Below are 26,108 nucleotides of genomic sequence, written 5' to 3' on the forward strand. Positions count from 1 at the left end.
ACTTTACATATGGTGTGATCTGTTTATGATCTCCCAAAGTAGCAGAGTTTACAGTATTAAATCATGCCTGGTTATGAGGTTAATTACAATTGTTAAAGTTGATTGCTTGACCCTGTATATATAGTATACTGTCATCCCTATGGTGGGCTATACATACATCTGATACATTCATGGAAGCAGCTGAATATTCTAAGAACGAGGTCAGACTCAATGGATTCAGAGAGTCAATTATCTGTTATCTGTCAGTTTTGATTATTTGACCCTGTTCTGATCCAGACATTATGTGTCCAGACCGCATGGCTTTTAATGAAAACTAGTATAAAAATATAATCAGATGATCCCATTTAGAAGCCAGTGGGTATAAATTTCCTGACTCAAAAATAGATTTTTTTTATCACTTTGTTGCAGCACAGTATCATTTTTTAACCTCAGATCAGTTTGAGGCTAGTTTGTAGGCCTACAAAAATTGTGCATTTTAATTTTTGGCAGTGAAAACCAATAATTCCAGTCCTGTACAGCTAGGGCTCCGCCGTGAATGGAATTCCTTGTGAATTGGCCAAAGGACTTGTCTCGGTTTATCACAGTAATGTGAACTCTAGATAAACATTGGTGTGCTAATAAACCAGATGCACTCAAGGTATCAGTTTGTTATGTAAATAAAGCACATTTCCGGGATAAAGCACATTTCTGAGATACATTCAGGTGGAACATGCAGATTTAGACTACAGTGTAAGGCCATCAGGTATATGTGATACACAGCTGAATTATTAGACGATTTAGATTATTCTGTGGACTTACGGGTGTGTTCCCAATTAAACTATAGCACTAGATAGATCAATCCAACTCCCCGGGGTTTCTTGCTGAAAGCAGTCAGATTAATTGAATGACACCTTGAATGATGCCTCCTCGGGCAGCTAGGGGGAGGATTTACTTTCATGTACGCTTGCATTGGCTTCTGGAAGCCTTTTCTCTTCATTTTAAGTGTGACTGAAAGGAATATACTGCGACCCAATGCATCCTTAAAAGCTACAGCACTTAAATAGATTTTTTAGGTAATTCCTTAATACATTTGAACAACATAAATTACCTCCCCCCTGCCCCCTTAAATGATTTGTTATAAGTTATAGTTGATTCATAAGTTGATTCATGTCAGCAGGTTTATTGTTGTGGGTATTTGAAAACAATAATTTCTGTAAGTACAAGGAACATATTGTGTAGGGTTTTCATGCTCTTTTTTTATTTCTAATCTCATTGGTGTTAAATTTTCTGTGATACTTTTGATCAATGTTTGTATGTAACAGAACACTGTTGAATAACTTTTGGAGCTAAATTAGTGTTGTTATTGATCAGAAGTCTGGATATGGTTTAAAGTTTCCTAAAATGAATGAACAATTACTTTCAGTAGGAGGCTCATTTGTACATGTACATAATAAGGTTACTGTTAATTGGTTCCTTTGTCTGTCTATGCTTGCACGATTGAGGTTCTCTTAAATCTCCGTTGGCATGGACATAATGACTTCTACGTTGAAAATATATATTTCTCTGCTGTTATTGTGAAAACCCAATTTTGTGTAATGATAAATTTAAGTTAGCATTGATGCATATGCACACATGCACAGACACACACAAACACACACACACACACACACACATACACACACAGACATAGATGGATCAAATTTCAATCTGAGAAGAACTTTTTCCTGGCCAATATGGCTGTTCGTTGGACTCCCCCCCCCCCCCCCCCCCAATTTTTCACTGTGTACTAACACATAACTGCTACAATTAATTTTGTCAGTATCAAATCAGGCCAGTGTGGACTTGGGTCAGCCAGACAGGTTTGAGACAGGTCAAAAATAAGACCAGTATGAGAAATGTGAACCATGATACCCAGGTCGGGTTATACTTTAGGTCAAAAACCAGGCTGACTGCACCAAACTGAACTGATTGTGTCTTGAAACATGGCACTAGCCAGCTGCAGGCAACTGATCAGCTGTCTCTGCTTCCAGAAACCTTTGTTATCTTCAGGCCTTGCTTTGCATTGATTTATCTGTTAAAAACCTTCATCAGGCAGTTTGACATTGGATTTGAAAAATGCATGGATGCCAGGAACCCCTGTTGAGGTTGTTACTCTTTATTATTAGATTAAAAAAGCAATGACAAAATTTTGTCTCTGCTCGAACCACACCCTGCTTTTGCAGTGTTGCTTTCCATAGATCTTTGGGTCGATCCATGTAGACCAGATTTTCATTGTGAAGAGCCCTTATAATTGGCTGCTTTGAGCTTTTATTTATATATGCTGAGTTATTCTTTAGTGCTCCAAGTATCGTTTTTAAGAGCATCTTTGGTTGGGTGTTTGGTATGGCCTTGCCAGCCAAGAGATCTTAACTGCTTTATGTTTCTTTGCAGGCTATCATTGATCTGCCAAGTATATTTATTCTTTGGTAAACAATTAATTACTGCATAAAAGTATTTTTATATCATGGTTATCTTTATTGGTGTATTGGCCTCTGGGAAATTGACTGACTGTTTGAAGAGATAGCCTTCAACCAGAGACGCCAATATATGCAAGTTATACCCAAGTCAGCTGAGGTGAGGATGAACAGAAAATGAATATTGGCATTTCATCAGAGGATTCACTTTCAGGGTTTAAAGACTGAATCAGTTTGGATTTATCAAAGCCAGGCTCCCAGAGGATCTTCACTTGCTAATACAGAAAGTTCTTAATTGACATAGAGATCAAAAGGAAGCAAGTGGCAGTGGGTTATTAACCCTAAAGTAGTGCCTGTTATTTGAAATTATGTGCTTCAGTGCATCATGAAATTCCAACTCTTGCACATCTTAAGTTTTTTTATTTTTATTATTTTTAAAGCACATTTATAGAAGAACTTGACCAGCTGAGGTATAAGAATATTGATTTTTCAGAAGAGATTAATTTCTCTGTGCCAATCAATTGTGTGTGTGTGCGTGGGTGCGTGCATTATTGTATTTGGACATGCATATATGAATCAAAATGAAGGCTGAAGTGAGAAAATCTTTTGAAGGAATCTCAGTGGTTCTTCAAAAAAAAAAAATAAAATAATAATAAATAAATAAATAAAATAAAATAAATAAATGAATAAAAATGAATAAATAAAGAGTATTTATCAGCATACCTCATTATAACTTATCAGTGGCTGATCACATAAAGTTTTTATTTTTATCATTTTAAGGAGAGTAACCAGTCAATCCTTAGTGATAATTAATTTTATTGATGCTGGCTGAAAGTCCCTAGATGTCATGCCAATCCTCATACTGCTTCAAGGAGGAGCAAGTATGACTCCAGATCAGACATTCCGACTCCTGTGATAATAAAACGGATGACATTGATAATGATGAATGCACCCTAGGCTTGTATAAGTCAGAAGGAAGTTTTAAGTACTATATCTGGCCTATGGGGTGTGCCCGTTTCTTTGTCTCTATTGGAAATGCTTTGATTTTTTACTGGATCAGTAGAATTTAAATTTTTATTACTTTTCCAGTTTAATTAAAATATTTTTCCTCAGAAATGTTCAGTAAGAATTAAAATTTTATTACTTTTCTCGTTTAATTAGAATATTTTTTCCCTAAGAAATGTTGAAAGTTTTGATTTATTACCAGCATTTGACTCGTTTATTATTTCTAACAGAAGCATATACCTACAGCCTATATATTTGAAGGGGGAGGAGGGGAATTAATGAGCCAGTGTGCATGGTGCAAAAAGTTCAGAATAATTGACAAGCAACTGAGGTGGCCTTAACATGGCCTTGAGACATGTAGAGATCCTTTTGATTACTTGTTCGACCTTTCTGAAGTTCAAATCGGTTCACAAACCAGAGGGCTGCTAAAACACAGAACAAGTTACCTGTAGAATTAACATGGATGTTATTTGGACACTGTAGTACAAGGTTAACTGTGCCTGATTTACATAAGGTTTAAGGGAGTGGTAGAGCTCCAAGTGGCCCAAACATTAGGTATTCCTAGTTTGTGCTATCACCCATCATAGAGGAGGGACAGGAGAGAGATTTGATGAGTCCTGGCATTGTCTGGTTGCATGGAGACCATGAGTACATATTCCCTGGTAAGACATAGAGAAAATATGGCATGAGGTTAATGGTGTCTGTTGGTAATTAGGAGTTTAGTTTTAATGTGCACTCTAAATTATTGATGTAGTTTCAGTTAGTCTTGATATTGGTTTCAGGGTTCATCCCAGATCTAAGGTGTGTTTCTGCGTAGATGGGTATACTATACTATTTTTGCAAATTGCTTTTTTTCTATGGTAATCTGCAACTATCTCTTGGCTTGCTTTGATAGAAGGCTTATTATATGACTTCAGAGAAAAAAAGCTTATGAGTTCTTGGAAGATGATAGAGTTGCATGTTGTTAAATTGTCACATAGGCTCAATACAGGCATGCTAGGATATAGTTTTGGGATGGCTTTCATTATCTTTTCAATGAGATTGCTGGGGCCTGGTTGTTGTATCCATTTCTTTGTATGTAGTATGTGTGAGATAAAACACTGTCACTCCAGCCATGTATACCAAAACACTTCTTGCTGGTGCTCAAGGTGATCAAGGCACATATCATGAGAGGGTAGCAGTGTATTGTGTGACATATACACTGTAGCATTGGGATGAAGTACTCTCATTTCAAAGAAAAACACCCCCTAAACCAACATTTCTGTTGCTTAAGACTCAGATGGATAATATCCAAGGACAGTTACGTGTAGCTCCCTGTTTAACTTCACAGGACAGCATGAAGCCAATGATATTTTTTCCTTTTTTTTTTTTTTTTTTTTTTTTTTTTTGCAACTGTGCTGCAAGACTGCAAGACATGAAAAATAGCAATGATGACTCCCAGTGAAAAAATGATGGAACTGAAATGAGATCCCACAGTTTTGATGTAATGGTTACAGATCTCTCCTTGATGATCAGATAGATAGCCTTAGTGTTACGATGTCGTGCAACATTGTTGCTAGAAATTACATGAAATTCCGTTTATTGTCTGACGTTGATAAACAGCTGTTGATAAATTATTCTACCAGGGCAAGTGGTTGAATAAGCTGTGTGTGAATGGTTTCATGTTCACTTTACTAGCAAGACACAAAATTATCAATAAAATGTTGTCTCTGTTTCACAAATTATCAAGTTCCAAAATTGTAAACAAGGAGAATCCTTGTTGTTAACAATGCCTTTTTTCATAAAATGCCTTATTGCAGTAGTTTCAGTTAAATGGAAATTAAGTGAAAATTGCATTAGTAGCATTTAGGAATATTAACTCGATGGTGAAGACAAAAATAGATCACAGTTATGAAAGGAGGGTTTAGCGAAAGGTCAAGATATAGGCTACAAGCCTCAAGGGTCCTTACAAATGATGTAAGCTTCATGACGATTTGTTTGTGTAGCAGCTCTGCGATTTTATCATCTCCAGTCCTCAAATTGCCCTCTCTTATTAAAGAAAAGGTTGTTAGGAGAAGTGCTTGTGTCTTTTTAACTGAATTATAAATGGTTTACAAAACCATGTTTTGGTAAATATATGGTTAATATATTTAATTGTGAAAAAAAAGCACAAAGTTTATAAAAAAATTATGAAATTATTGAAAGTGGAATCAGTACGGTGGCATTGTTGTTGGTGTGCTTACTTCCCTGAGGGATAACAGACGTGATGATCATTTTGTAATAACTGGGAAGGCTTCTGGAGTCAGTGTCACTCCTCTTTGTTAATGAAACGGCTGATTAAAAGTCCTTGCCAGCCAAGTGATTGATTGACAGAATGGCCTGGTTTATGCAAAGATTTATTTATGCAAATTTCAGGAAGAGGAATGTGCTAATGTTTTATTGCATGTGCCATAATTTAAGTGTTATCATTATTTTGTGAAATATATATACAGTTTTTGATGCACACACGCATTATACACACTGTTCACTCATTACTATTATGATTATTAACACAAATGACATAACACTACATCTAGGATTTCGTGCAACACATAACATCCAGGGGCTTGAAATATTTAATTACAAAGCCATCTCCTCATGGCGACAATCTTTTACCTTAAAATATTGAAATACCACCAGCCACATCTGACAAGCATTGTATGTGTTGATGTGATGAATTTTTTCTTCTAAATTAAAAATGTATTGTTCTGCTTTGTACCATTTGAACATGTTGATAAGACAAGAATCTTTTAATTTGTTTTCAGATATTTTCCTTTGCTAGGTGTTATAGTGATACCAGGTACTGAGTGTTGCTTGTTATCAAATCTTAATTAAATCTTGTTAAGTCTCCACACAAATTCTGATTATCGCTGTCTCCCAACTTATCCGGAAATTGTGTTTTTCAAATGACATTTCAATGTCAAAAAATATTTACTCATTTTGTGATGTAGTGAATGCTATGCAGCAATATAGTATGTATCTCCACATAACTGGAAAACTATCATTTATCTACAACAAATCTTATGGAGTGGAATTTTTTTTTTTTTTTGGCATCAGTTAAAATTTATGAACTATCTCCAACTCAGTCTGTGCATATCGCAGTTCCTTTCCCAAAGCACACTGTCTTATAGATCTATACATTATGAGTGGTCTGCCAGGGCCGTAGCGATAGTCCGAAGGTTCAATAGTCCGAAGGTTCATTGGTCCGAATGTTCACTATAGAACCTTCGGACCAATGAACCCTTGATTAAAAAATCGATGAAAATGTTACCACTTTTTGGACCAATGAACCTTCGGACCAATGAACCTTCGGACTATCGAGACGCCCCCGGTCTGCCGTACAGGGGAAGTTAACAAAATAGCTATCTGTAGGTATCTATTTTTTTCACAGATGGCACAGAGAAAAGTGATATTGCATTTGATTTTGCAGCACAATCATTCCCCTTTGATTTGATCTACTACAGCTGCAGAGTTTTCAGGTTTTGGTCTCTTATATATTTTTGTGCACTTGCATGTGCAGTAAGTTGGAGCATTGTTTTTTTCTCCTTTGCGTATATTGCCTGTATGAAATGTTTTTATGGGAACTAATTATGGTACATTTTCCTCAGAATTTATGTGGAATTTTCATTCTGGTCAAGGAAAGTAAACAGGCTCTTGCATGGATTTTCTAGAGCTGACCTCCATTGCCCTTGGTCAAAATTGAAATCGTGGTGTCTTTTGGAATTTAATTTCATTTAACGATAATTCAGTAAACTAGGGAGTTAAATGCCAGGAATCAATGTTGGTAGACAGTCTTTGGGCTTATTCCCAGTGAAACTCTCACTAAATGCAGTCATGAATACAGCCCCAGCCTTCTCCTGGTATTGAGTAGATAATAGAAAAGCTGGTGATTATCCGAGTATGTTGGAAAGTGTGTCATTTAGTTAATCTGATTGCATTCAGCGAGAGTAACCACTCACCCAATTCCAAATACCAATAAAATTTAAACCACTGGGTCATTCAAATTTCCTAAATTTGTTAATTTACTGACCACTATTTCTTCTTTGGGCCAGTTAATTCTTAGGGTGTGTTCACAATGAAGCTATCATACTAGGTAGTTCGAACTAACTTCACAGGGACTCTTGCTAAATGCAACCAGATTAAAAGATTAACACGCCTCCTCCTTGAGTAGTATACATACAAGTTGGTTATTATATGAGTACATTGGAAAAGAAGAGGCATGTTAATATGTTAATCTGATTGCATTCATTTAGAGTTCACGGGTAGTTTGGATTACCTAGAATGATAGTTTCATTGTGAACTTACCCTTATACCCGATGCCCCAAAGGACCAAAAAGCTTTAAAAAGTTATTGACACAGACTATCAACTTAATAGTTTGATAGAGTTAGACTCCGTTCACATGAAAAATCTATTTTCTATTCGCGGTATCTTGTGATTAGAAAATAGATTTTTCATGTGAACGAAGCCTTAGTTTCATAATTATCTAGTCTACTCTAGTCTTTGAGTCTAAAGTGGTAGAAATCACTATATGCTGTGCCTTTTCTACCTCTTTGAGTCTAAAGTGGTAGAAATCACTATATGCTGTGCCTTTTCTGCCCCTTCTTCCCCCTACCCTCAAAAAAAGTAATTGTAATTGTAAGTATTATAATGGTAGACATCATTTAGAGAAGTTTTAGATAGAATGAACCTTTTCCCAGCGTGAATACTACCTCAGTCAGCATAAATATCATTTTCTTGCTATGTTTATTTACAAATACAAGCAAATGATTGCTTTCGAATTGGCATCAAAGTAATCTTTTCATTTAATTCCCTGAAGTGAATTAATTCCTTTCTCTTGAGGAGGTTTAAGGAAATTTCCTTCTGACCCCTTGCTGGGTAATCAACTGTAAAAGTACGGAGGATTATTGAGTTCATGAAATTAGAGTTTTGTTTCTGCTTTTGCTCTTGCTCATCCTCCGTGACTTATGCCACTTCCTCTTTGACATCCTTTATTATCTTACTTATTAATAATGTACAACATTGCAGACAGGGAAACTGACAGGATTTTTGTGTTGTATACAGTAATGTGTGTGTGTGTGTGTGTGTGAGAGAGAGAGAGAGAGAGAGAGAGAGATAGATTCACCTAATGTTATTGTTTTTAGGACAGTGATAATGTGCAGAATTATTGATTTTTTAACAGGCTTCCTTCAAATTAGCATCCAGGATTAATGGCTTGGATATCTGTAATTGTGATGATTGAAACCTCATAAATGGGTATAATGTCTGTCCTATCTCATATAGACCTTCTGCAATTATTACGGTAATTTTCCACAAAATTCATATACCTCACATGTTACTGTTATTTTCCATACTATTTTTTTCACTTGAGAAAACGAAACAAAAAGAATAAATTTTTCATTGGTTTGTAGACCCCTTTAAATGTACCACTATGGAAACATTTGGACTGGGGGAAGGTGACTATCTTCCATAAAAGCCAGGCTATTCAATGTCAATATCCTTAAGTATTTTGTTATAGATAAATGTTATGCAGGGAGTTAAAAGGGAATAACAGAATATTGTTTGTGAAAGTATGAATAATCCAATTTGTTTGAATCTGCTGAGTAATTACAGTAGTTGTAGTATTAAAGTATAACACCAAGTTAGAGAGGGGCATAGAATGAGATTTTCCTGTATGGGAGAAGTTTTATAGTTGCTGGAAGCATAGTAGACTAGACAGTTTTGTCAATGAGTTGGTGCAATTTATTGATTTTATATAAAGAATGCAGCGTAGTGAGTATCTTCGCAGCACCTCCATGATTTTCAGGCCTTCCCAACTACCAAACTCGGGCCCCGAATGATCCTGAATTCACCGGTATATCGGACTACAGTACCTGTTTTCAAGGTGTGCGTCAGTACATGCTTCGAAGTATCAGTTGCGACACTGCTCTTGATTAGCACGCGATGTGATAGTGATGATTCTCAGCGGGTTGGAAAGTAGTGCATCTCATCTCAAAATTTGTTCCAGGGTATGATACTATGAAATGCGTACTGACACACACCTTGAAAACAGGAAGTGTGGTCCGATCTACCGGTGAATTCTGGATCGTTCAGTGCCCAGGCTGGCAGTTAGGTAGGTCTGATTTTGTATCACGGAAATGAGAGAGATAGAGAATTAAATGACATTTGTCTTGATGTGGCCAAACTTCTGCAGATATTATGGGCTTTAAGATTAAACTTGAAATAAATAAAGCAAGAAATAAAGGCATAGGAGACTTATTTTGTGGTAAGTTTTTATCTCCTAGAAAAAAATGGATTTATGCACATGTAAGATTGAAGAGGCTCTCTTTTTGGTGAGCATTGAAAAATTGATGTTGATCTATACTTGAAGCAAAAATGTCATTGGATGGTGAACTTTTCCTTGGTGACTTTTCCCCATAATTAAGGTCATTATAGAAAATATTTTGTCAGTGGTCCTTCTTACATTAAGTGGTACATCTAAATAGATAAGTCCACTTAAGAAAGTCCAGGCCTGTATGCTACAGGGGTTTTTACTTCTCTACACCTCCCTGTTAAGGTAATTAATTGGTCATGTGTGGTGGACAGTTGGGGGGGGGGGGGGATTTAGGTAATTCTTTTATGAAATACATTGCTTTAAGTTGTCAATCTCTCACACTAGACCAGTCCAGGTAACTATACTGCTTGATTGATAAAAAAAGACCTTTCAGTTCATTTTCATTAGTGTTCTTCGTTGGCTCAAAATATTAAAGGAAGTTTAGGAAATTGGAGTGCTTTTTTACTAATAGTTATCTTGATTACAAAATCACATTTTAGGATGAAAGCATACAGAATAGACTAGACTGATAAAAGTCACCTTGGGCATCATTTTATCTGAGAATGAGGCAATTGTGTGACTACTGAATCATTACTGTTATTGCCTGTGGACTTCCTTTTTAGTCAAATTCAATGCTGACATTCTGATAAAAGTTCGTTTTCAGAGAAAAAAATGAAGGATAAAAAAAGGAAACTATTTGACATGGCAATTGAAATGCAGTTTTGCAATATTTATTTTCTCCGTGGCTCCAGGGTTGGATATAAAAGTCAATTTCTCTTCATTTGATATTGAATTATATCTTTAAAAATTGCCCTGGAGACCTAGAATGTATGTGTAGAGACCATACAGTACATTAGTCTTTCTGCTGTGTGGGGAAAGTGCAGTTAAACTTTTAAGAAATACTGAATGGGATTAATTTTGTCTTTCTCTTATTATGATTTGCAACTTTTTTTTTTTTGGGGGGGGGGGGGGGGGGGCAGGGAGGGGGACGCAGAAAAAAGTACACTAATTAAATGCAATGATATGAAGAAAAAGTTAAATAAGGTATGAAAAGGAGACAGACAGACAGACAGACATATAACTCAACACAACTAATCAGATCTGAAAATCCAACCTTCCTCATTTGTGAAATGCTTCAACTAACCTGGCTTTAAAATTTTAAGTGATGAATTATAGAGGAATGTTAGAAATATAATAAGACTGTATAGTAAATTGGATATGAACCTCTCTTTTCCAGGTCCTGTATCACATGTTTGAGACATACAGCCATATTGGAGAGGACAACATCACAGCCCAAGATGTCCTTGCTGGAATTGCATCTTTCTGTATTGTTGGGATTGGGGGCACATTGGTCGGGGTGATCTACGGCCTCATCACTGCATTCATCACGCGTTATACAGACCACGTGCGCGTGATTGAGCCACTGTTTGTGTTTGTGATGTCATACCTCTCGTATCTGACAGCCGAAATCTTTCACCTGTCGGGAATTATGGCGTGAGTATGAAAAGGTGTATGCAGTGATTAAATTTTTAGCATGACTTTTGAGGGGGAAAAAAGTTTAAAATGCAAACTTATTTCAGTGCATGCAGACAACTTTCTAGAAATACCATGTTTAAGCATGGCTTCTTGCTTTTGGTAAAATACAAAAAAAAAAGAAAAAAGAAGAATGAATGAATTTTGGTGCATTTATATAACTAAAAAAATGCAGATTTCTTGAGGTAATTTACCTTATTGCTTTAATCATTGGTAGATGATTTATTTTTTTGTCTTTTGCTTTAGTTAAAGGTTAATGACTTTTATCAGTTGCTTGATGTTTTGCCAGCTGTTATGAACACAGGTCATAATGTCTATGAACTTTACATTGAATTTTGGCTGCATGTAACCATAGGAAAATTGAGAATAACCATGTTCAGATGCCTGTATTGATGATAAATATTGAGGATCATAAAAATAGGATATTGTTCAGTAAATGTTAAAAAATATTGTTAAGGCAGACTGCTAAGTCGTTCCCTCTTGACACTTTACTGGAAAGGCACCTTTATAGTTTTTGAACAGGGAGTGCATATATGTGTATAACTTAGTATAAGTTGTGGGATTGAAATTCAGCTCAGAAATTTGTTGACATGTTTGCATTTGTGTGGGAAGAAGGAAAAATAAAGAATTAAGACTTAACAATGCAGAATAAAATAATTGAGCAGTCATTGGTGGAAAAACATAATAAACAAGACAGAATTGCATTTTTTTGTGGTAAAAAAAGAGTTTCATTTCCATGTGAGCTCTGGAAGTCGGGATCTTTGGCCTCTTTACCAATTGATTTACTTTTTGGCTATCGTTTATCCAGAGACAGTGAAATTTTGTTTTCAAGTGTGGATAATATCCCCCTGAGTTCCAGTCTCCTGGAAACTCGTCTGTATGAACTGCATTGTGCTGTTTTAATGAAATAGTCTCTGTACTTCGGTACTCTGAACCTTAGGGGATTATGGGATAGGACTACAGGCAGGATGGCTATGGGGGTTTGAAAGAACTGCCTTTTGGTTTGAAAATTCTCTTTTCAAGATCAAAATTGAACCTTGGTTCTGTGCCATTTTTCAAGGTTGGGTCAACTAAGGGGATGCGAAGGTCCACTTTTTCAGGAAAAGACCCCCTCCCTCCCTTTTAAAATTGCTGGCTTCAGGACTAGACTAACATGAAGTTGTTTCATAATATTGGCAGTCTTGTTAGTTGTAGCTGCCACAGTTGGTTTAACTTATACCCATTTATCATTAATTTCCTTTGGCAGTTTCTGATAGGTTTGTAGTTTAAATAAATTGGAAAGCATTTCTGCCAACTCTACAGTAATTATCTTGTTTGAAACAGCGTTGGCACTTTTCTCCCTTTTCCTTGAAAATTGCATTCTTCAAGAATGATGTGATTGGTTCTTTTTCTGAAAATTTTTCTCAGAAAATTTTATTGCGTCAATCTTTTGTAGAAGGGAATTTTCCCTAGTAGATTACAGCTTCACTTGTTTCTGCATGTAGGTTGCTTTACTAATCAAGCAGATCAGCTATGGTTCCTTCCCGTGAGATTAAAACACTGTGACATCAAACATTGAGAATAGAAATAACTTAATTGGCAGGCCCCTATCCAGCAATTTCAAGGGGGGGGGGTATTATTATTATTATTATTTTTTCAAAAAGTGGACCTTTTATCATTAAACCTTTGTGTACCTAAATCAATGCATTTTTAACCAAGAGCGGACCTTTTCCTGGCAAAAAAAGTGGTTCAAACCCCCCCCCCTTCTGTGGACCTGCTCGGTGTACCAAGACCTTGACAGAAATTTATTTTGTTTATGAATCGCAAAGACAATCTCTGTTATGATAGATAAAATCTGTGAGCAGTCTTTGTTTGCAGTCTTTTGCTAGAATTTATTTGAAATGAGAGCTGACAGGTAAAAAATGGTTTGCTTTTGGTCCAAAGATTCTCTATCCATCTTTGTGTGAATTCCTCGTGAGATTATTTGTCAGAATTGTCTTCAGCATGGAGCATTGATCTGTTTAGCGTGATGGATATCCTTACGAGCTCAGAGTTTTCTCCCCAAGGGCTATGAAGTGGACTATTGAGATAATGCCACATATTTAATCCTGCCAGTTATCCTTATTAAGAACTGATGAGATGTGCAGATGCCATGGTGCATAATGAAACGCATTCAAAATAAAAATGCGTGGAAGGAACAAATGCTGTTGCATGTGGACGTATTGGCATGCAAAAGCATGCATATACACTTTTAAAGACATGCATGTGCATCTCATACACTCATGCATATATGTATGCACACACAGTAATTGAGTCATGACTTGGTTGCAAACTATGCCAGAATATTACATATTCTTACTCCATTAAAATACTGTAGTAAGACCACATCCTTCAAGGACGTTGAAAGTGATCTAGGCAAAATATAAAATGCATTGTTTACATGCATAGCACTTGTTGAGTAGGTTTGTAGACACATTTCTGATGAAGAAGTACATGCATATATTCCACACACATTTGTCTGCCTCTTCAGTATTTGACAACAAATACAAGATTATCCAAAATTCCATTGCCTATCAACTTCAAGAAATAAATAAATAAATAAATAAATAAATAAATAAATAAATAAATAATTAACGGATATAGAATGATATGCTTTCAGATTAGCATATCCTATACCAGACAACCTGCTATGATGGTATACTATAATAGTTATGTAAACCCATCTTCACTGGAAACGCACCTTAACATTCATCTGAGCATGACTCGTTTCTTATTCCTCGACATGGTAATCTCTCTTGAGTTGTCAGCTAGGTCTGGGAGATCAATACTATCAATACTTAAAAACTTTTACGTCAACAATGACTGACAAAAATGGCAGGAACTCTTTGATGTACATGAAGAGCTGATCTGGACTGATCGTTGTCTCCAGATCTGATCACTTTCTCCTTTTAACATGGCAGGTTTTGCTTTTATCCCATAGCTGACAGAACGTCCATGTTTATGTAGAACTACCATGAGCTCATGGATCTTTTTTTATACTGGGTTAACATTTCAAGAGATTTAACTACATTAAAAAGGATGTGCAGGAGTTAGGAGTAGAGGAGGACCATATGCAAGATAGTTGTGGGTGTAGGCATGCTATTGGCCGTGATGACCCCCTAAAAGCATTAGATAGTGGAGTTAATGTGCTGAGTGTTTTCCTTACATACTTAGACCATCTTTCATAAATGATTTTACGCATTAATTTCATTTCAATATGATGTTTAGTAAAACCTATGTTGCTGCTATTAAGTAGAAGAATCTATACTTGTATAGTTATTTTAAGTTTTTTGTCTGGATTATTGTACCGATTAGTCCATTATTGAGATATATTAGACTAGACGTTAGTTTTCTACAAAGTTGTCTTGTACTTTCTTTACAAGGCTAATACATTTCGGAAATAGCTAACAATAATGAGTAGAAAGTAAGCATGTTGTGATGTGGATTGATTGGAAAAGAAAAATGAATAACTCGCCCTGACTGGAATAAGTTCCTCACAAGAGCCAATTATTTCATGTAAATCCTGTGGAGACTGTAATATGATCTCCCTGTTGTGTCTTTTGGACCAAATCGTGTGAAATGATCAACGCTTTGGTAATCATCTGCGCCACTCATTACATGGTATGACTTGATCAATCAATACAGGCTGGCTGGTGCTTTATGAAATATACCAGACCTTGGCAGCAGATACTGTCTCAGTATTGTGTAGATTTTAACAAGTTTTTTTTTAATTTGTAAAGCAAAGTAGTAGAGGATTGATATCTGGGCTCAAGACAGCAAGAGCTTTGTCTAGGTCTAAGGGGAAGGTCATAATGTCTACCCAGGTCATATTATGAAAGAAAATCAATGCCAAGTTGTCAGAAGGTGCTAAAGCACTTTATATTACCTATTGTGGAACTAAATTGTTAGTAGTAATTTGCAAAATATATGTGTGAACAATACTGCAGCAATTGCATCTAGGAAAGAAAGTCTTGGAAGTTGATGTGCCCAGGTATTGAAAATTACAAATAAAATGATTTATTTGACCAGGTTCAGAACTGATTTGCAATTCTCGGAGATTAGGTTTTTCGCAAGACTAATGATATCCTATTCATGAGTGGAAGTAGATGAAGAAGAAATGAGAAAATAATCAAATAAGCTGCGATTGATCATAATGAGGTGTGAATCGGTATCGATCCTCTGCCACGTCAGGTAGTTCTAAGAATACTAACCAAAGGATGGTAGAAATTAGTTTGAAAGCAGTTTTTGAAATATTAACAGGTTGTGTTCAAAACGGAGGCCGATGCTTCAAAATATAATTTAAATGTGACTAAGTAATTTGTCAGCAAAGTGTGATAGTGCCTGTGAATCCAGGAAGTAATCAGATATCAGGATCAAAACTGATGCTATTGCATTAGTATATGACCTGCAGTAGAGTTATGAAAATTCCCTCTGGATTTTTTACACAGCCCATCTTGATCATTGTGTTAGATGAGACAGATTGTGTTAGGTGATGTTAATGTCATCTTGGGTGAGACTGATTGCATTCAAATGGAATTGCAGTAGATTTTTGTTTGTGTAAAAATATTGATGCTGGTAATAAACAAAGATTTTAAGTTATTATATAGGGCATTTGTGAAACTTGCCATGTCATCATGTGTATTTAGTATTTTTACAGAGATGCCAGCATGACAGTTCTCAAAATACGTAGATCAACTTAATAACAAAAGAATAATAGTGAACACCTGCAAACAAAGGGAGTCTGTCCTAGTTAATAGGTAAAATAAGTGTAAATAAAAAGAAAGGCAAATTTTTTGTTTAAGGAGCAAGTAAATTTAAGTTAACTTTCCTTAAAATCAATTTCTTCCAGGATTGTGTTCTGCGCCATCACCATGAAGAGGTATGTGGAAGCCAACATCTCGCAGAAGTCACACACCACCATCAAGTACTTCATGAAGATGATCAGCAGCGTCAGTGAGACTGTGATATTCGTGTTCCTTGGCCTCTCAACTGTGGTGGATACCCACGATTTCAATGTGGGATTTGTCCTCCTCACTCTGGTCTTCACACTCATATACAGAGTCATAGGTAGATAATAATATTTATTTATTTATTTATTTATTTATTTATTTATTTATAGTACGAAATCCATTTAAAATAAACAGTAAATTTTACATTAAGTGCTCAAGAACACAATTACCAAGATAACTAAGAATGAAAAATTATTAAGAAAGATTAGCAATCTAGATTTTAAAAATGACCTAATTCCCACATGAAACAAATTACAAGTAAGATAATCAATAATTGCAGTTCTTTAAAAAAATCCATTTTTAACTCCTTTCTAAAGTTATCAGTTGATTCACTTGAGATAGTTTTGATGTGAAACGTGCAGGTTGGAAGTCTACTAATTTGGTTGAAATGTCAGACGACCAAGTGTTAACTGTTAATTTTACGAAACCAGTGACATTTTATTTGAAAGTTAATCAGGACATTTTAGGTGAACAGTTTCACTTATCCTGTAGAATGAGAATCAGGAATATGTATCAATCAGGAATATATAACTTGCACTAAAAGTTGAACCATCTAGCCCTATTTCACTAAATGAGGTGACCAGACCATCCTTGTTTCCCGGGTGAGATCAAACATCGGTTCAAATATTTCTAACATTTCCCCCTGTTATTCGTTCAATATTTCTTTCATTTTTTTCCATCGTCAACACATTCCTCCTGAACATGCTCAACATGTCATGTGGTGTCTTAAATTTCTATCAAACATGTTCAGTCTAAAGAATAAGATGGAGCTTGCTTTACCAAGTCTGATGCTTCAAGACATTTCGTGTGTTTCAGGTGTGATAATCCAGTGTGCCATTGTGAATCGATTCCGTCTGCTTAAACTGAGCAAGGTTGACCAGTTTGTGATGTCATATGGCGGCCTCAGAGGGGCCATTGCCTTCTGTCTTGTGATACTCCTGGATGCCAAAGTTATACCTGAGAAGAGGATGATGATCACTGCGTGTATTGTGGTGGTCTTCTTCACTGTGTTTGTACAGGTGAGACGAGAAAAAATCCTTTCAGTATAACTTTATAGAAACACTCATATCAAACATACTGAAGGACAACATCTGCAGATAATGTTGGTGGTATTTTTCCTTGTGTTGATAATTAGCTCTTGTGTTCTTTTTTTTTTTATCATTATTTAATAAATGAATTGTTTCAAATTTTCCATTCTTTAATGTGATCATTCTAGGGAATAACAATCAAGCCATTGGTGAATATTTTGAAAGTGAAGAAATCAGAGAAGCACAAACCCAGTATGAATGAGCAGTTACATGAAAGGGTAAGAAATGTATACACTGCATGAACAAACATCTTTCTACTCCCCATGGAATAAATTTTGATACTGTAAACATGAAGTGAAAAATTAAATTTGAATAATATGTTACAATGTAAGCTCAATCAATTACTTTTGAATATGAGGAGAGAATATTTTTGATTCATCATCTTCACAGAAATGAGGTCATAATAATATTTCTTGTTTTAGGCTATAGACCATGCAATGGCTGGGATAGAGGACATCACCGGTCACCATGGACACCACCACCTTAGAGACAAGTAAGGGCCCATTTCCAATTAAACTATTGTTCTAGGTAGATAGGTCTAATTTCTCGGTGACTCTTGCTGAATACAATCAGATTAACTGAGTGACATGACTTCTCTTGTTTGAGACATACTCAGATAATCACCAGCTTTTCTGGCTTTTCTGTATACTCAATGTCAGGAGAAGGCATGTCAATCTTTTAATGTGATTGCATTTAGCCAGAGTCCCTGCGGAGTTGGCGCCATCTATGTAGAAAGATAATTTCCTTGGGAATGGGCCCAAAGATGTGGTTCTGGTACTTGGCTCTACAAAAAGTAAAAAGATACAAAATGGATCAAATGGCTATGATATAAAGGATGTACAGATTGCACCTACATTTATGATCATACAGCATCACTACACAAGTGCTGGTTCCTTCAGACCATAAATAAAATGGGCTGCCATTGTATGGAAAATCATGGTCTTTTAGAAAAGTTTGAAGTTGAATTGAAGTTGAATACAGTCAACATTGACCTTAATGTGAACCTGGTATTTAAAAAGTTCTTATGTTTCTCATTAAGGAGAATGTTTTCTTTTTCAAATTTCCTTTCAATGGGTCTATAAACTTTACAACCAAAATTATGAATCATAATGCCTTTTCTTTGTATAATATTCCATGCTGCATTTGGAAAACTCTAACCTCTTGAGTGTCTGGAATTGTAGCACAAACTACATAGGAGATGAATTCCTTTAAATGCAACTACACTGATTGTTTCAGGTTTGAAAATTATGACAACAAATATCTTAAGCCACTTTTGCTACGAGAGCGTCCAGTGACCCGTGAGACAAAGATTGTGAAAGTCTCAACAAATTTGAGTTTACGAGATGCTATGGACCATTTGGCCAAACATGGGTCATTTGCAGTATCCAATGATCTGTACAATGGGAATGAGACTTCACTGGCAAAACTGATAAGGAATTATTCAGCGAGCTCATTGTAAGTACTTGTGAAAGTTTTATAGCCCAGACTGCTAGTTCACTGAAATTTTCAGCATTGTCATTTTTTTTTTATGAAATATGGTGAAAGCTGAAGGGCTGAGGTGAGAAGGTTGGGAAGACATGGGATGGAAAGAGTACCTTACCAAAATTAACAGTTTCCATGAAAAAATTATCTTTTTAACTGGTGTAGTTTTTATTGGGGAAAGTTCTTACTTTTTTGATCATCCTGTATTGTTGTGTCCCATTTCAGAAGAAACGAAATGAAAAACAAGTAAGATGAGACTTTTCTTTGCTTTAAGCTATGATTTGAAAAAAGGCGTGGCAAAATTTATTTTTGTGGACAGGATTGTCATGATTTTAAGTCTGTTATTTCTTTTGAGTCCTTGGGTACCACAAAGTAGTTCACAACCTGGTGTATTTCTGTATAGGAGTAAATTTTTTTTTTGAAAAAATTGTAATGTTATAAAAAAGTTGGAAATTGTTTTGGCAGAAATGCTAAACAACCAAAAAATATATGTACCCCTAATTTTCTTCATAACAAATTTGGATTGCTTAAAAATATTTGTATCACAGTTTGTGACAGAAAAAATACGAAAAAAAAAACTTGCATTAATGAGATATCTGTGAGTAATAAACTTTGGGTTATGAGAAAGTTTGAAAAATTTGTGGTTTTTGTTAGGCTAAAGATCACCAGGTTGTGTTTTGTTTGAAAAAATATGATTATTTGGCTAAAAAAGCAAAAAGTGGGTGTTTTTTCTTGGCATATGCAGTGAAAGGCCCAGACAATTATTTTTTCTTCTTTTCAGCAAGATGATGCTAATCAAGTTTTGTCACTTTATTTTATTGCTTTGCCTTTATCTTTTGAATGTATAATTTTGCTTCTTATCCAAATAGACATTAGAATTAATATTTAATTTCAGACATTTTCCATTGGGTTATATGCCCCCAGCAGGTTTGAGGTACTATTATAAACTGTATTTTGTTTCTCCCCTCACCATGCAAACAAACCAGTATAGAACCAAACCAAATCCTCTTCTTCTCTCTACCTGAAGGCCCATTCCCAGTGAACTATCATTCTATGTAGATCAACCACACTCCACAGGGATTCTCGCTGATTGCAATGAGATTAACAGATTGCCACGCCTCCTCTTGTTTCCAATGTACTTCTGTTATCGCCTCCTTTTCTGTATTCTACAGGAAGAGGTGAGTTAATCTGATTGCATTCAGCAATATTTCTGGCGTAGTTGGATAGATTTACATAGAGTCTGATCATCAAGTTTGGGAGAGATGGAGATGTTGCAGGAAAATGAAAACCTCGATTAGTCGTTTTTTCCAAAAAGCGGTGCCTTAATCCTTTTTTGTTTCATTTTTGTAGTAGTTAAATTTACTTTTCTCCATACATGTTTGAATTCTCAAGTCTTAGCATAACATGTCTGAGTCTTAAATAGAAGAACTTTTTGTTTTAAACAGAATTCATTTCCTTCTCATTATTAAACAAGTGCATTAAATTGTTCATTTTGACTTCTACTAATTTATTTGGAACATAAAAATCAGGGCCAGAAATTTAACATAATTTTTCAGTTTAAAATTCTTTTTGTCAGGCTTGAGATATTTTGTCAAGTTGATGAAGGTGGAAATAGAGAAAAGAGGATCTGGATTTATAAAGACAGGCCCATAGCCAGGGGGTGGTGGTTGGGGGGGGGGGGGGGGGGCCAATGAACTTCTCTTTTTGATGGGAATGGTCTGCTCTGGATAAAATTTGATTAAGGTACACATCTGGAAAAAGATCCACTTTTTCAGAACCCCTCCTCCTTTGAAATTGCTGGCTACGGGCCTGAAAGATTTCACTTCCCCTTCCCTGTTTCAACACACTTAAATTTTCTCCAGTCATGCCCCTGCATTTTGTCTATGAAATAATACAAATACTGCATGATTTTTTGTTTTTGTATCATCACCAAATTGTCATTACACTGTACCTTTTTATTGATTACCTTTCACAACTGAAAAAGATGGCACTTATAATATTATTTGTTGATATTCACTATGTATTTATGAGTCCTTTATCTATGATACTGTTGTGAAATGTGAACCTGATAAAAAATATGTATTTACCTCGATACAGATTAGTCTTGACTACTTTGTGTGGTGTGTATTAATCTGTTATTTTTATATTGCTGTGAGGTATTATAAGTTTTTAGTATATTTACTTAGTTTACTATGCAGCAGTCATGTTAAGTAAATATATAATGTGTTAGCACACTTTCATGTTTTAAATTTTCATACATGTATCATGGTGAAAACATCCATAATGGTTTGTCTCCTCTCCGGGTATTTATCTGCTGTGTGACATTGCTGTGAAACTGGTGATATTTTTACATATACAATTTATGCGAACAGAGACTGTACTGTATTCAGTAATTGGTGCTGAATTTTTGGGATTTTTTAGAGGGACACCTTAAGCTAAACATAAACATGCTAGCCTGACTCTGTGATAGTGTAATTAAGTCAAATTCTAGATTTGGTATGTGTGAGCACTGCTGTTTTTGATAGTATTTTTGCTATTAATGTGGAAAAAAGTTCATGCCACCCTAGGGTTGTAATATCTGTTTAACCCCCCCCCCCCCCCCCCCCTTCCCCTCTTCTCGCCTTGTGCATACCACTCTACCTGTATAAAAATGTCTATAATCTAGCAAAGGAAATGATTCATACTAAGGTGGCCGGGGGGTACTTCATTCTCTGTTCACTGCAAGGCATGATGAAGTTATTTGGTTCACAGATTACAAGTTCATTCACACAGTGACTCATTATCTTATATGCAAAGCATAATATTCCAAATTTTTTACTGCTACATATTGTGAGGACATGATGCTGAGGTCTTTGTAAGATGGATCATTGCTTCAGTTCATTGTAATCATTCTGTGAGCATTTCATTTTAAGCTGTTGTTGTTCTTTTTTTAAAGTTTTGTGATATTGACCGTAAAAATGTTGTTATTGTAGCCACAGTCAACAGAGTGATCATGCAGACAGGGAGGGAGGCATCACCCCCAACAGCACGTGTATTGACATGCAGGCCATTGAGGCCCACTACTGCAAGAAGATAGCAGACGACACCAAAATTCACCATATTTTGGATAACAGTTTGTTTAAGCCAAGGAAACGGGTAATTTTTGCATGTGAAACATTGAAGAATCAGTTTGTTAAATCAGTGTAGTGATTTTTTTTTAATATACAGAAAAACTATGTGTAATTTAAAAGGAATGCAGACAGTGCAGGTATTTTCCTATAGCTTGCTCAAGATTATATTTCAACCAAGAAAGTAAATGGATTTTATTCGTGATGAGATGGCTGGTAAATCCCATCTATCTTCATCTGTCGGTTAACTTTCATGGAAGATGATATTTCATTGGGCATTCAGTTGATATGTGGTTTTGGTTCAGATTCTTTACCTACCATTACTTCCCAGGGGCAGCCTTGGAGAAATTGCAAAAAACAATTATTGGGAAAATAATGTTATATGAATGAATAACTGCATGTCGGACTGAAGGATTAGAACCCAATAAATTTGGAAAGATATTACTACTTAGTTGATCTATTGAGATTTTTTATTGTTTGTGGCAAGTAATGAATTTTACTTTCCAGTGAAAATGTCCATAATTTTAACTTTCTTTGCTATATTCTTCATATTTGTGAAAATAAGGCTGCTGCTATACAAGTTAATCTGAATTGGCAGGATAGTCAGTTGTTTAATCTATAGATAGCAGTTGTTTTTAGAATCAAGGGATGTAAAATGCAGATATTGTTTCAAAACATATTGATCAAGTACCTTATGCTTATTTTATGGGTAAAGCTTATACATATTGGTAAGATTTGATTATGTTCTGATGCCATATATTGTCAGTTTCCTTTTTGAATTAGTTATGTTAAAAAAAGCTTTGGTGAAAGTGTTAGTTTTCGTCATGATTCACTTGTACATTTCTTTCTTGACATTGCAGTGGACTAAGCACCAGAAGCATGAACTGGACACAGAAAATCATGCTCCGTTCCGACATAAGGCTCGTCAGCATATCCGTCACATGATCAGCCAGCATCAGATGAAGCGCAACGCCAATAAGGCCAAGGTCAATAAAAACGGCACAAATGGAAAAAGTAGTAAAAATGGTGGGGTTAAATATTTAAACGTCCCTGGAGAAACTGTGCAGAGAAAACCAACCAAAAATGTCAGTTTTGCTGACGACTTGGATACGGAGGGCAAAGATCATAGTAAGTGTTTGATACGGAATTAAGGTAAAATAAATCACAAATGGAAGTCGCTTGGAAGTGACACACTTGTATCTGAAATTGTAGATTGTTTCAGAGGAGCCATCACAACCCAGTAACACAACTAAGACATTTTCTGCTTGATCATAGAGGCACCAGTAATATAATGTACAGCATTTTTACCCACTGCCATATTACATGTTAAGTCTTTTGAAACTTTTTATTTAGATTGCGTTGCATTTTAAATACAAAGCACCTTCATGTGCATCAATTTGATTTGACCCATCAACCATACAAATTTATGAAAGTTAAAAATAGATGAGTAAAAGTACATTGTCTTGAAGTACTTAGAAGTGGTGAATGTTTGTTGCTTTTATACATTAGTGGATATGTGATATTGTGTCAAACTTCACCTAAATTTTAAAATGAAAATTCAATTTTTGGACCATGAAGATTTTTCATCTGTTTATTGTAGGAGAGCCTCCAGTTAAGTGTAGGTTCAGTGACGTCACTGAAGACAAAGAGGAGGATTCTGATTCCAGCTCGGAGGCAGGGATCATGTTTACTGCTGGACCAACGGAAGATGAAGAGTCTGAGCCTGGTGAGTAGAAACAGACTGTAGGGGGCAGCACTTTTTCTGTTTCAGATTTTTTTTTTTGGTTTATGTAAATGTAGCATTTTGGGATCATCCATTTTTATCATAATTTTCACAAGTCTACAAAGAGTAGAAATTTTTCAGACCCTCTCTCCCCTCCCTTCATTTAGAGAATACAAGGTGAAACGCTAAAAATGGTGACCTTTGTCAGCACACGCTAGGGGGTGAAGATAATCATTTTTACTATTTTTCCAAAAGTGTGCGGAGGGCATTAACACACCCGCACCTGGTGTATGCTTTGTAGACTTATGAAGTTGATGATAGATTGTATGACCCCTTTGTTTTATAGTTCAGTTTGTTGCATTTGTTAGACATACAGCATATCCTGTGACACTGAATTCTACAGTTAAGAGGCAGCTAATTTTTAGTATCTTTTCTAATATTATAAGGTAGAATATAAACTGAAAACTTAACACTTGTATTGAATCTTTTTCTTTTTTACCTCTATATCAAATTAAAAAACGTAAATTTAGTGGTAGAATTAAATGCTTATTGTAATAATTTCTTAGTTGATTATCTTCTTAATTTGGCATTGTTGTTGTTATTGCTCTTATTATTGCTATTATTTTTTTGAATGTGGCAAAGATACATGTAGCAAATGAATGCTTTTACCCAAGTTATTAGTTTGATGTTTTACTTGTTGTATTTGTTTTGTAATTGTGTGTTGTGAAGATGATTTGGTTGATTTGATTTATAATTCTGAACTCACACATTTGCTGATGTTGTCTTTCAATCCTCACAGGCAAAAACAAGGAAAAATGTATGTTTAAAGATTTCTAGTATTTGGCATTATATTTATTTTTTAATACTTTTTTTTGCTGCGTGGTTCATTTGTACACGTTTGCATTATTGGTTTTTACTCTTTAATATTTGTGTATTCTTCATGCATTTTGACTTATCAATAAAAATAATTCTTAAAGCTTGCATACATTCAAATAACACTTAAATAATACAAATGGTGATTGGTGAAACCAAAATTAAAATTTAAAGGAATTTGTAAATAGAATATGTTGGGCAAATATATTTTATTCAATAACCATTATTTTGGTATCACCATAAACAACCATAAGAACTAAAACATTTCATTGCATGCAGTTAAACTCTTCATACATTGGCTTGACTGTGGTGTTATGCATGCAGTAAACCTCTATATTACAATCAACTCACATAAAGCATATATGGCATACTGCTAAACTAACTAATTCAGTATTTTAGACTGACACCTAAAACTAACGTGACATAAAGACAAGGAAAATTTTAAGGCTCATTCCCAATGAAAATGTTGTTCTATATAGATCAGTCCAACTCTGCGGGGACTCTTGCTGAATGTAATCAGATTAACAGGCCTCTTCTTTAACTCATATAATCACCAGCCTTTTCTGTATTCTACTCAATACCAGGAGCAGGCATGTTAATCTGCTAATTTGACTACATTCCACGAGAGTCCCAGAAGTGGATCTATGTTGAATGATAGTTTTATTGGGAATGAGCCCTTAGAAAAGACATGGTTCCAATGCACCAGATTTTAGAGAGATGATGTTGATGGGCAATTTGGAAATATTTCTGCGCAAAGATTTTTTGTTTTACATGACAATAATAGAAGAGGGCTCTATGGTAGTAATACTTGTAGTTCATGCTGAAAAATTTTATGACTCTTCATAATCTCTCTTTTATCAGTTATCATGGGACTGTTGTCACATATAAATGCTTTAATAATAATAATAACCAAATGTTGGTGTGATGAATTTCAAAACTTAAGATTGGTCTACTTCTGTCTGGCATGAATTTGAAGTTGGTCATTAACAAATGTAACTTTTGTTTTGAAACAGTTGCCATTTGTGTGTCATGTTCTGTTATATTATAGGAACAGTATTGTATCTTTGGACAATTATATTCTTAAAGTAGACCAAGCTTAGGTCTAAAGTCTTTATGACACAAGTCCCACTAAACCATGCTGGGTGCATTGACAGTAAATCTATGAAACTAAGTAGTTTGAACCAACTCCATGGGGACTCTAGCTGAATACTATCAGATTAACACGTCCTTTCTGGAATAGAATACCGAAAACTGTTGCTTATAATATACTAGTGGTGTGCTGAGCTTTCTTTATACAGTGAGAGTCCCCAGGGAGTTAGTTTCATTGTGAATGTACCTAATGTATTTTTGCCTGATAATATTCCATCAAATCTTAAGAAATAACTTAATATTATGAAAATAGCTATTAGATTCAGACCATAAAATTAATTGATAATGATATGGATTTTGGGGGCAAAATTACACAATTACTTCAATTACTTCAGTATCAATATTCCAAAATGTAAAAAC

General features: G+C 35.3%; 1 protein-coding gene across 3 annotated transcripts in view; it reads left to right on the forward strand.

Moving 5' to 3' along the window:
- Window positions 1-26,108, forward strand: part of LOC106177722 (sodium/hydrogen exchanger 3) — a 63,139-nt gene that overhangs the window by 19,324 nt on the left and 17,707 nt on the right. Inside the window, exons 4-14 of one of the 3 annotated variants that reach the window (XM_013560578.3) lie at window positions 11,004-11,260; window positions 16,167-16,384; window positions 17,143-17,345; window positions 17,543-17,632; window positions 17,837-17,907; window positions 18,651-18,869; window positions 19,792-19,830; window positions 21,869-22,031; window positions 22,864-23,131; window positions 23,604-23,729; window positions 24,526-24,543. In XM_013560578.3, coding sequence (XP_013416032.2) covers window positions 11,004-11,260; window positions 16,167-16,384; window positions 17,143-17,345; window positions 17,543-17,632; window positions 17,837-17,907; window positions 18,651-18,869; window positions 19,792-19,830; window positions 21,869-22,031; window positions 22,864-23,131; window positions 23,604-23,729; window positions 24,526-24,543 — 1,672 coding nt within the window. The remainder of the gene's footprint in view (window positions 1-11,003; window positions 11,261-16,166; window positions 16,385-17,142; window positions 17,346-17,542; window positions 17,633-17,836; window positions 17,908-18,650; window positions 18,870-19,791; window positions 19,831-21,868; window positions 22,032-22,863; window positions 23,132-23,603; window positions 23,730-24,525; window positions 24,544-26,108) is intronic. The other 2 variants (XM_013560579.2, XM_013560580.2) reach the window with 2 other exon arrangements.

This window comes from Lingula anatina, chromosome 4 (assembly GCF_051362555.1).
Source record: "Lingula anatina isolate TDL-2025a chromosome 4, LinAna3.0, whole genome shotgun sequence".
Classification (NCBI taxonomy): Eukaryota; Metazoa; Brachiopoda; class Lingulata; order Lingulida; family Lingulidae; genus Lingula; species Lingula anatina.